The sequence below is a fragment of the Pongo abelii genome, chromosome 1 (assembly GCF_028885655.2).
Source record: "Pongo abelii isolate AG06213 chromosome 1, NHGRI_mPonAbe1-v2.0_pri, whole genome shotgun sequence".
Classification (NCBI taxonomy): domain Eukaryota; kingdom Metazoa; phylum Chordata; class Mammalia; order Primates; family Hominidae; genus Pongo; species Pongo abelii.
In genome coordinates this window covers 5893716-5908078 of record NC_071985.2, presented here as the reverse complement: position 1 = coordinate 5908078, position 14363 = coordinate 5893716, and the positions used below count along the sequence as shown (strand labels likewise).

The 14363-nt window shown below is 36.6% G+C and overlaps 1 protein-coding gene across 31 annotated transcripts in view; it reads right to left on the bottom strand.

Annotated features, from left to right (window-relative positions):
- CEP170 (centrosomal protein 170) overlaps positions 1-14363 on the bottom strand; it is a 130383-nt gene that overhangs the window by 82161 nt on the left and 33859 nt on the right. For all 31 annotated transcript variants that reach the window (XM_054550172.1, XM_063724399.1, XM_063724385.1 and 28 more), the window contains exon 4: positions 5464-5542. In XM_054550172.1, the coding sequence (XP_054406147.1) occupies positions 5464-5542 (79 nt within the window). The remainder of the gene's footprint in view (positions 1-5463; positions 5543-14363) is intronic.

Below are 14363 nucleotides of genomic sequence, written 5' to 3'. Positions count from 1 at the left end.
CTTGCCTCAGCCTCCCAAAGTGCTGGGATTATAGGCGTGGGCCACCGTGCCCGGCCAATATTATCTTTCAATAACTAAGATGAAATACTTTTCTACACATATAAAAGCTGACAGAATTCATCACCAGCAAAGCCATAGTACAAGAAATGTTGAAGGAAGTCCATCAGGTAGAAACAAACTGACATTATGTGAAAATATGGATCTGTACAAAGGGATGAAGAATACCAGAAATGGAAGGTTCATGGGTTTTAGAAATAAATACAACGGATATAAAAATATGTATTTTAAAATATGTATTTTAAGATTTTAAAAATTATTTAAACCTCTTTAAATGACAATTGACTTTTTACTAATAACAATGTAGTATGGGGTTTGTGACACACATAAAAATAAAATATATGACATCATAGCACAAAGGTCAAGATAAAAGAAAGTATACTGTTGTAATGTTCTTGTACAATATGTAAAGTGGTATAATGTTACTTGAAGATAAAACTCAAAATTAAAGACAAATTATAAGTCCTAAAGGTACCACTAAAACAACAACAAAAAATTACTGCAAATAAGCCAACAAAGGAGATAAAATGAAATAATAAAAACTATTCAAATAACTCAAATGAAATCAGAAACGGGGAAAAAGAAAACATAAAACTAATGGGTCAAACACGACACAAATTTCAAGATGATAGATTTAAACCTAACCACATCAATTATCACATTAAATGTGAATGGCCTACATCACCAAATAAAAGCAAAAATTATCATATCAGATAAAAAAGTAAGAACAACTATATGCTGCCTACTTTACATGTAAAGACAAACAGGGTAAAAATTAAAAGTATAAACAGACAAAAGAAAGTTGGAACAACTATAATATTAAGACAAACTAGATTTCAGAGCAAAGAATCTTATTATGGATAAAGCAGGTCATTGCATAATGATAGAGGGGGATAATTCATCAAGATAGCATAATAATCCAGGTTGTCTATGCAACTAATAAAAGAGCTGCAAATGACAAAGCAAAAAGTTCTGTGCAAGGAGGAGGGGGCGAACCCGTAATTATAGCCTGAGATTTCAATACCCCTTTCTTAATAATTGAAAGAGTAAGAAGACAATAAATCAGTAAAATACAGCAGACCTGAACACCCACCAAGCCAACCTGGCCTAACTAACATTTATAGAACATTCCAACCCCCAAATAGCAGAATGCATATCCTTTTTAGGTACATATGGAACATTTACCAAGATAGAACATATTCTGGGCCACAGAACAAGTCTCAATAAATTCAAAAGGATTTGAGACATACAAAGTATGTTCTCTGAGCAAAATGGAATTAGAAATCAGTAACAGAAATATATCTGGAAAACTCCCCAAATATTTGGAAACTAAACAAACTTATAATCTATGACTCAAAGAAGAAAATAAAAAAGGAAATTAGAAACATTAAGGTAGTAATTGGGGGAAAATTTATAGCTCTAAACACCAGTATTAGAAAAGAAAGGTCTCAACTGAATGACCTCAGCTCCTACCTAGAAAAAAGTTTAGAATAAAGGTAACAGAAATCAAATAGAAAACAGAAAAATGTGAAAACTTGGTTAAGCCTAAGGCTAGTATTTTGAGATGATTCTTCCCATTTTCTCCACAAAACTTGCTCTACCTACAGAATTCTCTATCAGTTATTAAAAGGATGCCTTCCTTTTTCATATTGCTCAGGCCTAAATTCTGGTTCATCCTTGACTCTTTCTCTTACTCTACATCCAGTCGAATCAGAAAATTTTATTGGCTACATCTTCAAAATATACACAGAATCCTTTCATTTCTACTTCCAGATATATCACCCTGGTCCAAACCTCTTTTATTGCTCACCTGAACTACTGCAATAGCCTCCTAACTGGTCTCTCTTTTCATACCCCTGCCCGCTCCACCCTTAGTTTTCTTTGAACAAGAGTAGCCAGATGATCTTTTTAGATGTATGTCATTTATCACTCCTCTGATTTAAAAAAAACAAAACAAAACAAAACAAAAAAAGCACCTCCAAAGACTACCCATTTCACTCACAATAAAAGTCAAAATCCTTATAATGTCCTACAAGAACTGATATATTCTGACCCCTAATATACTCATGTTCTTTGCTGGCTCCAACCACACTGGCTTTTAAATGCTATTCCTCCAATATGTCAAACATGTCTCTGCTTCAAGTCCTTTGTACTATACCCTCATCTGTCTGCAGGACAATATCTCCATATATCCATATGGCTAACTTCTTTACTTTCTTCACATCTTTGCCCCAGTGCTGGCTTCTCATTGAGGTCTTCGTGAATATTATTTTTAAAACTCTAACTTCCCACTTACCAACACTAGCTCTCTGCCTCCCACTTTCACTTTTTTCCATAGAACTTACCATCCTCTAATACCCTCACTTCTAGTGTGTGCTGTCAGTCCCTTCAACCCCATTAAAGTGTAGGCTACAGGAGGACAGTGATTATGATCCATTTTATTCACAATTATATTTCCCAAACCACTGGGACTATGCCTGGCACATAGGAGACATTTAATAAATAATTAGGAAATGAATAAACTTAGGTTTCCTTATCAGCCTCATTTTTGGCTACCTGAAGATTTATTACCACTTTTTGAAGTTTTTCTTGATTACTGCAGCATTTTAGTACTCCTTATGAGTTTACAGTCATTTTAAAAGCTTGTATATTTCACTGAGTATGTGCTTTTCCAAATCACTTATTTCTCCAGTTACAAAAAAGACTTATGTTGCCTAATTCTAGTCTCAATCCATGTTAAATTGCTCCTTCTATTGATGTAGCATTTTATTTCATTTATTTATTTATTTTAGACGGAGTCTTCCTCTGTCACCCAGGCTGCAGTGCAGTGGCACGATCTCGGCTCACTGCAACCTCCGCCTCCCAGGTTCAACCAATTCTCCCTACCTCAGCCTCCTGAGTAGCTGGGATTACAGGCACCTGCCACCATGCCTGGCTAGTTTTTGTATTTTTTGGTAGAGACGGGATTTCGCCATGTTGGTCTGGCTGGTCTTGAACTCCTGACCTCAACTGATCTGCCCACTTTGGCCTCCCAAAGTGCTGGGATTACAGGTGTGAGCCACTGCGCCCGGCCTGCTATAGCATTTTAATTAAAATAGTTTTCCTCTACAAAGTATAGCAGTTTATAGACTGCCTATTAAGATTAATTTTAATTAGAATAAAGTACAAAAATGTCTTCAATCTAGTATAGCTAAATACAGAAACAAGTAAATACATAAAATCTGCTTTTAAAATTACGTATATAATACAATTTCTGCCACCATAACAGATACCTTTTTTTTTTGAGACGGAGTCTCACTCTGTTGCCCAGGCTGGAGTACAGTGGCACGATCTCGGCTCACTGCAAGCTCCGCCTCCCGGGTTCACACCATTCTCCTACCTCAGCCTCCTGAGTTACTGGGACTACAGGCGCCCGCCACCATGCCCGGCCAATTTTTTGTATTTTTAGTAGAGATGGGGTTTCATTGTGTTAGCCAGGATGGTCTCGACCTCCTGACCTCATGATCCGCCTGCCTCAGCCTCCCCACGTGCTGGGATTACAGGCGTGAGCCACCGTGCCTGGTTAACAGATGCTATTTTAAAATAATAAAATTATATGAGCCTCCTCTGGGCATCCAGACAGTAGTTATGGCTCAACACTAAGTATTTGGGACAAAACATCTGTACCAACAATTTTAGACAGACATATTATGAGCTGGTACATAAGAGCAAAATGTCTGTTTGCTGTTAAGAAAATAGTATACTATGTGTAAAAGCATGAGGTTTTTTGCTCAATAGTTTCTTCTTGATATAAAATTCAAAGTTGACAGAGTTTTACTAAAACTTGAATTTTCTAGTATTTTCTCATGATTTGAAACAGTTGATGCCAAATGGATTAAAGGAGGTATCTAAATTCAAAATATACTTGTATTTGTTCTTGATGAAACTTAGGCTGGTAGAAAATGACACCCATTCATTAAGGCTTTAATGCCAATTCTTAATTATTTTGCGTGAAGCATTTTTTTTTAAAGACTTAAAATATATACAAGCATTACTATTTAATGGTTTGGCTTTTTGTTTATTCCTCTGGCTCTACAAGTGTGAACATTATAAAGTATCCTACAAAACTTTTAGATTTAAAATTTAAAAAACTGTAATATTATTTTTCGCATTTTTTTTTTTTTTTTTGGTGATGGAGTCTCTCTCTGTTGCCCAGGCTAGAGTGCAGTAGTGTGATCTTGGCTCACTGCAACCTCCGCCTCCTGGGTTCAAGCGATTCTCCTGCCTCAGCCTCTGGAGTAGCTGGGATTACAGGTGCGTGCCACCATGACTGCTTATTTTAAAATTTTTTTGTATTTTTAGTAGAGACGGGGTTTCACCATGTTGGTCAGGCTGGTCTCGAACTCCTGACCTCGTGATCCGCCCGCCTCGGCCTCCCGATGTGCTGGGATTACAGGTGTGAGCCACAGCACCTGGACTATTTCTCGTAAATGTCAAGGAACACTTTTATAGTGTTAATACATCTACTTTGAGCATCTACTCTTTTTTGCTGAGACTATGCTTTTTCTGCTACAGTGACAAAAGTCCACCCAAATTGCTATGCTTAATACATTCTTTATTACCAAAGTCCCGATAAAGGTAGTAATTCCAAAAAACTAAAACTCAAAAAAAAAAACCTTCAGCATAATGTGGAATAGGTGTATTTTAATTAAACGTACATAAATCCTTTTTACAAAGCTTCTTGCCTACTATGAATGGAAATGTCTTTCTTCTTCTGCAATCATGCTCCTTCCCTTCACTACAGATTCTTCATGCTGCCCCATGCAGTTTAATACAGTCATGTCCTTGTTCAATTATTAGATTCCTAATTTTAAACATAAGAATTTTAAATACACACTAAATGCATAATGTGGATTAATCAGAGAGCGTAGGTCTTAGAAGACACAGGATATTGAAAAGTTTGAATTTAATAGGCAGTATAGCTGTGATGCATAAAACAGTTAACTGGAGGGATGGAAGGAAAAGTAGGTTTAAATTCTTACATTCATCCCAGGAGGCTGATTCATGCATCATGTTCCACCTGAAAGCAATCCCTAGGCTGGACTAAAATTAAACATTCCCCTGTCCTCTCCCCAGTTACATTCTTTGATGCTCAAATTATATATGCAATAGCACTTCAGTGAGACTGATGCTGAAACTATACAAATAGAGAGGAAAAAAAAAAGCTGAGTCCACCAACTTTTCCATGATTATTTTTAGGAACAGGCATAATAACTAAAAATATATATGTATTTTAGTATAGGAATGCACCCAATAAATAGAAATTCTGGGATATCTATATTGTGAATTGTTTTAAAAATGTTAATTTACACCAGAGTAAACATATTTGAATAAATTTAATAAGTACATAAAACCATTTAAGGATATCATATCCAAATCTCAGCTTATCTTCAAGTTTCAAGGTGATATAAGTCTGTTCCGGAATCCTTACATCATTCACAAAAGTCTACAAGGAAATAAAAAAAGATGTTAGGTTACATATGAGGTATTAATTCTTACATTTCAGATAAGCAAATTCTCAAATCTGAGAGTTAAAAGCACATATCATATGGTGGCTAATACAGCCTGAGTATCATAAGATGTGCCACACAACCTGTAGGCTCATAAATGATCTTATACTAAGCCTTTTATCTCTCTTACTGGTAACACACAAAGAACCCAGTGCTGCCAAGATGAATTTAGGCACTTAGAATAGTTCCTAAAAATGGTGCCAAGAAAAGCTCCTAATCTAAAGCTGGCAAACCACAAAGGGTAAAATATTTAACTGTTAATATGCCATCAGGGTTTGCTCAACCCAGTTTTAGCTTTTTGAGAAATTCTGTCTATGTGTAAGCATTGACATCTCATTACTTTTATTTTTGGAATTATTATAAAGAAGAAGAAGAAAATTTACTTTAAGAAAATAGAATAAAACTCAATTTAGTTTGGAATTCTCATATGGGTCCTTTGGATCCCTTTAGGAATCTGAGATACATTATAAGGTTTCAGTGATCTTATTTTTCTGATATGTTGAAATTCTGCTATTTTATCATCCTAGCAACTATTTAATATTTACTCATCAATTATTCCAAACAACGCTAAAAGTGATCCAAATAATAAGACAAAAGAATAACAGAAGCAATAACCAACAAAAAAAATCGTAAGCCACATTTACTATTATATTTTCTTTCTTTTCTCTCTCTCTCTCTTTCAGGGTCGCGGTGGTGCAGTCATGGTGCACTGCAGCCTTGATTTCCTGGGCTCAGGTGATTTTCCTACCTCAGCCTCCTGAGTAGCTGGACTACAGGTGCATGCCACCATGCCCAGCTAATTTTTGTGTATTTTTTGTAGAGACAAGGTCTCCCTATGTTGCCCAGGCTGATCTCAAACTCCTGGGCTCAAATGATATGCCCACTTTGGCCTCCCAAAATGCTGGGATTATAGGTGTGAGCCACCGTGCCTGGCCAAATTATATTTTCTAGTGGGCATATAAAAAAGGAAACAAGATAGAGGTGAGATTAGTTTTAATAATATATTATACGTTTCACCTAATATATCCAAAATAGTACCATTTCAGTAAAGTACCAATATAAAAACTAACAAGATATTTCACATTCTTTTTTTTTCTTTTTTTGGTACTATGTCTTTAAAATTTAGACTACTCCACATTTCAAGGGCTCAACAGGCACACATGGTTAGTGGCTACTGTAGTGAAAAGCACAGACCTAGAAGCATGATGCAATAGTGAAATAAATCACTATTTCATCATTCTTTAGTTATCTTACTGCAGTGGCCAAAATATTCCTCATCTTTCCAAGAAGATATAAAAGACATCTGGAGATATAATCTTTATACATTTTGGGGTTTCTTTTTTCACCTATTAAAGAGCACAGTTGAAAATTCAGAATTTCTGATTTAACATTCATAAAGGCAAAGAGAAGAAAACAGACAGGAAGATATTTCATAATTATAAGATAAATACAAGCGACAGCGGGATTCTAGACTATGATAATGGTGATAAAGCTGACAGCATATGCAAAATTATCAGACTCTGTCTTCAGATGAAGACAGTCACAGACACATTTTCTCCAATGCAAGAATCAATGAGAAAGAATGTGTCCACGGAAAAAAAGAAATTTTCATCCAGTTAGTCATTCAGTAAGAATCACGTAGTATTTTTCAAAAAGAATCTGAATGATTTTGGGTTTTGTGGGGGTTTCGTTTTTGGGGTTCTTTCTGAGACAGGGTCTCGCTCTGTCACCCAAGATGGAGTGCAGTGGCATGGACCACATCTCATTCTGAAGCCTCGACCTCTCAGGCTCAGGTGATTCTCCCACCTCAGCCTCCTCGGTAGCTGGGACTACAGGCTTGTGCTACCACACCCTGCTAATTTTTAAATTTTTTGTAGATGGGGTCTCACTATGCCATCCAGGTTGGTCTTGAATTCCTGGGCTCAAGCAATCCTCTTGCACTGGTCTCCCAAAGTGCTGGGATTACAGGCATAAGCCACCATGGCCAGCCTCATTTTAAAAGAAGTGTCATATTTTAAAAGAAATATTGACAGCCTTCTTTTTTTCCATCTGTGTTCCAATACTTATTTGATGTAGTATGTAAGTGGACATATACTCAACACAAGTATCTACACAAAGGTGACTGGAAGAGATGATGTAGACATAAAATTATTGGATTGAGCTTCTAATTATTGTTTATAAATCTAAAAATAACAAGTGTTTTGCACTTTATGGAAGAAAAAAGATGGCTATCCTATTAACAAAATTATAAGCTGTAAAGTCTTTTTTTTTTTTTTTTTTTTTTTGAGATGGAGTCTTGCTCTTGTTGCCCAGGCTGGAGTGCAATGGCGCGATCTCAGCTCACTACAACTTCTGCCTCCCAGGTTCAAGCGATTCTCCTGCCTCAGCCTCCCAAGTAGCTGGGATTACAGGCGCCTGCCACCATGCCTGGCTTATTTTTGTATTTTTAGTAGAGATGGGGTTTCACCAGGTTGGCCAAGCTGGTCTTGAACTCCTGACCTCAGGTGATTCACCTGCCTCAGCTTCCCAAAGTGCTGAGATTACAGGGGTGAGCTACTGCGCCCAGCCAAAATTTTTACAACACTGTGTTTTGACCATGCAAGAACAAGAAGAACCAGAAATAATACACTAGAATTAACTAAAGACATACAGTACTTGAGATCTGGAATCAACATTTATAAGATGGATATATGTTCCAGGTGAATACATGTCAACTGATGAGCAGTTAGTTACATTCAAACAACACTGCCCATTTTGGGTAGTATATACATTTAAACACCAGGAAAACATGGAATAAAAATTTGAGTTTGTCATGTCTAATTTTTTATTAAAATTTCAAGTTGTTTTAATTACCCTTTTATTTTTACTTTTGTAAATTATTTGTACAATATTTTTTTTAAAAAGGGTCCACTGGATTGTTGCCGGAAGTCAGCGACCCTGAACAGAGGGACCAGCTGAAGCCATGGCAGAAGAACATAATTGTGAAGATTTCATGGACATTTATTAGTTCCCCAAATTAATACTTTTATAATTTCTTATGCCTGTCTTTACTGCAGTCTCTGAACATAAATTGTGAAGATTTCATGGACATTTATCACTTCCCCAATCAATACTCTTGTGATTTCCTATGCCTGTCTTTAATCTCTTAATCCCGCCATCTTCGTAAGCTGAGGATGTATGTCGCCTCAGGACCCTGTGATGATTGTGTTAACTGCACAAATTGTTTAAACAATATGAAATCTGGGCACCTTGAAAAAAGAACAGGATAACAGCGATGTTCAGGGAACAAGGGAGATAACCATTAGGTCTGGCTGCCTGAGAGCTGGGCGGAACAGAGCCATATTTCTCTTCTTTCAAAAGCAAATAGGAGAAATATCGCTGAATTCTTTTTCTCAACAAGGAACAGCCCTGAGAAAGACAATGCGTTCCTAGCGGGAGGTCTCTGAAATGGCCACTCTGGGAATGTCTGTCTTTTACGGTTGCAGATAAGGGATGAAATAAGCCCCAGTTGCCCGTAGCACTCCCAGGCTTATTAGAACGAGGAAATTCCCACCTAATAAATTTTGGTCAGACCGGTTGTCTGCTCTCAAACCCTGTCTCCTGAAAAGATGTTATCAATGACAATGCGTGCCCAGTGGGACATGATACTTCATTAGCATTTTTAATTTCACCTGGGTCCTGTGATCTCGCCCTGCCTCCATTTACCTTGTGATATTTTATTACCTTGTGAAGCATGTCACCTCTGTGACCCACACCCTATTCATATACTCCCTCCCCTTCTGAAAATCACTAATAAAAACTTGCTGGTTTTGCGGCTTGGGGGGCATCACGGAACCTGCCGACATGTGATGTCTCCTCCGGATACCCAGCTTTAAAATTTCTCTCTTTTGTACTCTTTCCCTTTATTTCTCAGACCGGCTGACACTTAGAGAAATAGAAAAGAACCTACATGAAATAATGTTGAATTATCGGGGATGGGTTCCCCCGATACTGGATACAGATGGTAAATGGTGATGACTATTTTTACTGGCATACTGAGAGTTAAGGGCCTAGAATTTGCTAAATTTATAGAACACAGAACAAAGGTTATGGTTAACTGCCTATGCAGACATCAAATAAACACCCAACAAGTTTTTCTTTGATAAACTGAAATTTAAAAAATTACTTTATTCTTTCCTTTTATTTTATTATTATTATACTTTAAGTTTTAGGGTACATGTGCACAATGTGCAGGTTAGTTACATATGTATACATGTGCCATGCTGGTGTGCTGCACCCATTAACTCGTCATTTAGCATTATGCGTATCTCCTAATGCTATCCCTCCCCCCTTCCCCCACCCCACAACAGTCCCCAGAGTGTGATGTTCCCCTTCCTGTGTCCATGTGTTCTCATTGTTCAATTCCCACCTATGAGTGAGAACATCCAGTGTTTGGTTTTTTTGTTTTTATCATCTTCTATTTTATTAGATTTGAGATGGCCATGATAGCTTATTTGAGAAGACTGCCCTTCCATGATGAGGAAGTTACAGTAAAATACGTAAAGGGATTAGGTTATTAAACTCTCATATTTCTATGCATAAATAGCTCTTTGTAATATGCCATAAAATAAGTTTTAAGTCTACAAAAGAAATTAGAAAAAGTTACAATCTTAGTTTCAAGCATATATAGAGAGACAGGGGAATATCATTAAGACTCTAGATTATATCTTGGAATGATTTATGAGTAATCCTAAATCAGAAGCTTCCAACATGTTTTAAAGAAAGGTTGAAATTGTAATACAAAGAAAATTCAAAGGCTTCAGAGACTTATAAACTCTAACTTCAGGTTCACTTCCAAAATGAAGATTTCAGTGTTTTAAAACTTATGTCTTGAGTTTACTAAAGTATTCGGAGGATACAGTCATGCATTGCTTAACAATGGGGCAACATTCTGAGAAACACATCACTAAGCGATTTACTTCACTGTATGAACATTATAGAGTTTACAGTACTTACACACACCTAGATAGTATAGCCTACTACACACCCAGGCTGTATATCCTATTGCTCCTGGGCTACAAATCTATACAGCATGTTACTATACTGAATATTGTATGCAATTGTAACACAGATAGGAATTTTTCAGCTCCATTATAATCTTATGGTACCACTGCCGTGTATGTGGTCTGCCATTATGGGATGCATGACTGTAATTACAAAACAGGAGAACTGAGGAAAATGATGCCAAAGAACGAAAGAAAATGTTAATTTACTAATGTCTGGTAGGCAAAAGATAAACAACTAGATACAGTATTGAAGAGGAGTGCTACAGTTCTGAAGTTCTGAGCCAATTTTATTTGAAACTTGTCTCTAATAACCTAAAACACCACATTTACTCAAAAGGCCTGTGATGACCTAGAAGATCCATTTAAGTTTAAGATTGCATAACTCTCTTAAATATTAAGCACCTGTTGTGTGTTGAACATGTGTACTAGGCACTTTCAGAGATCGAGAAACATACAATTTTACATGCTGCCATTTATGACAGAACTATTCCCTAAAGTCTAAAAAGGCTTAGGAAATATGAGCCAGACACAAAATTTCAGTTCACAAAAATGCAAGTGAAAACATCTGTGAGGAAACAGTCTCCTGAAGGTCTAAAATTACCAGTGGAAAAGAGAAAATTTCAAAGAGCAAGAGGAAAAATCATTTAACTAGATCAAATTTTAATAACTTAGATACGGAAAAAAAAATGAGTTTTGTTTCTTTGTCAGTGCCATTTCAACACACCAGGTAGAGACCTGGTGGTGAGGAAAATGAGGCAAAGTGAATGAAGTAGCCATCAAGATGTTGGAGTCCAGAAGTGGCAATGTTGGGATTCGAACTCAGGTCTCTGAATTACAAATCCTATGAGCGTTCCACATGAAGAAAGATTAGGTGCCCAAGCTAAACCAGCTCCCAAAATTCCTCCATTCAAACCACTAACCCCACAGAAGTAAACCAAACTTAAATAAATACCTATTTAATTTACATACAACTAAATGACACAATTGATAGTATAAAATCATATAGCCAGCATACATTACATTGATGATCTGGGAAAGTGAACAGAGCACAACCACCTCAATCTCTCTGCCAGCTACGAAAGCCTCCTCTCCTTCCCTAAGCTTTCCTTTCAACCTTTAGTGATGACCATTCTCTACGCTGTACCACACAGGTGTGATGCTGGCAGGAACTCTAGTGTGCAAAGGGGACACAATGTGTCTGGAACGCAGACTGCCGATGGGGGCAGTCCAGTAACAAATGGCAGGTTTGCAATGGCACAGGAGGGGTAGGGCAGACGCCATGGTGGCTACCAGAGGGGCAAGGGCCCCAGTGCAGGAGGCAGGAGGAACTGAAGGCAAACAGGGGTTCCCAAAGAAAAAGAACCTTCAATGGGTTTGCAGGAAAATGGCCCGTTAAAATATCAGCAACGGAACCGATTGTAGCTTTCTCAGGCAGAACAACCTCATTTCTGGTGGCAATTCTGTAAATTGTAGATCTAGGTCCCTTGGGAGTGTATTCTGGGCTAGGGTGAAAGGGGACAGGAGTGGAAATGATCATTTTTAAGTTGAATTTAGTTGGTAAGTGATTTTTCTAAACAGTAACAGTGAATTCTTTGAAAAGTATACAGTCTACAGGTTGCTAAACTTGTCTTTGCTGCTTTTCTTACCATAATAAAAATAACTTATATTTACTGAATGCTTACTATGTACTGTTGTTTAAAATTATTAGCTTATTTATATCTTCACAACACATACAACACACTCACACAACCTGTGAGTACCATTTTATTATTTCTATTTTTTAAAAAATTGAATAGAGAACTTAGGTAATTTGTCCAAGGTGACATCAAAGCTGGGTTCATAACCACTACACTGTGTCCCCCTGCCTCCAAAATTACTACTTTTAACCTGATTAACTTAAAGTTCTAGAATAATATGGATAATAAGAGTAAATAGGTTGTGAATAATAGTCTACAAGTTCTCTTATGACTAAAATGCATGATAGTTGGTAGTTCATAGACTTTTGACATTTTTTGGCTGCCAAAGACCTTTGTGGCATGTTTCTTAGCCTGTCATTTGGGTAACAGTATATTTATCATTTATGTAATGCTTTAAAGTTCTATACTAAGCGCACACTCAAATGTACTGTTACATTTAATCCTCATAACAATACTACAGAGCGGGAATGATTTCATCATTTAATAGCTGAAGCAAGATTCTGCACTGCATCTTTGCTTTCATAAACTTCAACTCATTACATGTTTACACACTTTGGAAGGTAGTATATATGAGGAAACTGAATTTCAGAGAGATTAAGTGATTTGTCCCAGGTTACACTGCTGATAAATAACAGATCTGAGTTTCAAATCCTGGTCCTGATTTCAAGCTCAAAATGCAGATGTTGCTCTCCATGAGTTAGTATCTTTCACAATATTATTGAGTATAATCAAATTATAAGAAAGGCCAACCTAGAAAAATGCCATGTTTCACCTGATTATTTTTGGAACCAACGCCAAGTAATTTCCGTATTTGATCACAGGCTTTTAAAGACTAAAACCCTGATGTAATTCCCGCTTATTGTTTTCCAAAATAACAATGTAAAGACATACAGACTACCACTGTTCATCTGTTGTCAAGATGAAACTTTCTAGACTTAATATAACATTGTTAAAAATTCCACATATAGAAGTTAAAATTTTTCACTATAAATTCTTCAAGTAGAAAATTAATTCAATTCCACTCAAGAAAGATTTACTGGGTTCATGCACCGTGCAGAGCCCTCTGCTAGGCACTGTGGTCACAGAAGCAGAAGGCACATGAACTTATTCAGGAGCTCATAATTCAGCATAGCTACAGAGGTATAAAAGTAGATTTAATACTAGTCTGATCAAGGACACAAAGGCTTATGGGTGTGGAGAAGGAGGAGAGAAATTCTAGCAAAGAGGAGTTGAGAATCAAAATTGCTAACATTTATGCCTAATGTTACAACAGTTTCTACCTACTTTGCCTATCTCTGTTAATTTTAATCCTTTCAACATGTCAACATCAGCAGGTTAAAATTCCTAAGTAAATGGGCGTCTGTTTCATCTCTTCAAAAAGAAGTAGAATTTGAGCTTTATTTTAAAAAATGTGTAAAACTTTTATAAATGGCAAGGCAGATGGGAGAAATAGTAGACTGAAGAAAATCTAAAAAATTATTTGCAGAAAGACATAGCACAGCAGGAAGACTACTGTTTCGGAAGAAGAGCAAGGGAAAATGTAATGATGGAGCATCAATCTGGAAAGGCGGATAATGCTAAATGTGAGAGTTTTCAGGGCAAACATGAAGAACATACACTCAATTCTATGTGCTTTGAGAAAAAAAAAAGGCTTGAATAAAACCAACAGAGAAAAAAAAAAAGGCTTGAATAAAACCAACAGGAAAACATGCCTATAAAAAATTTGTATTTATCTCAAAGAATAAATATAAAAGTCCTTCAGTAGCAGGCCAATTCAGAATTGGTAAAAAAAATGTATTACCATCTTTGCCAAATTTCTGCATGTTCTTGTACATAATGTTTGATGTACATTTGAAAAGCATGAATAGTCTGAAGCAGTTGGGATGCACTTATTTCTGTTAAATTCATTTTAAGAATTTCAACAGCACAGATAGGAACAACACAGTATTTGCTTGTATTAGCAGAACCATAAGAAAATGATGGTTTTTCTTCAGCACTCTTTTTAGTTTGTGGCT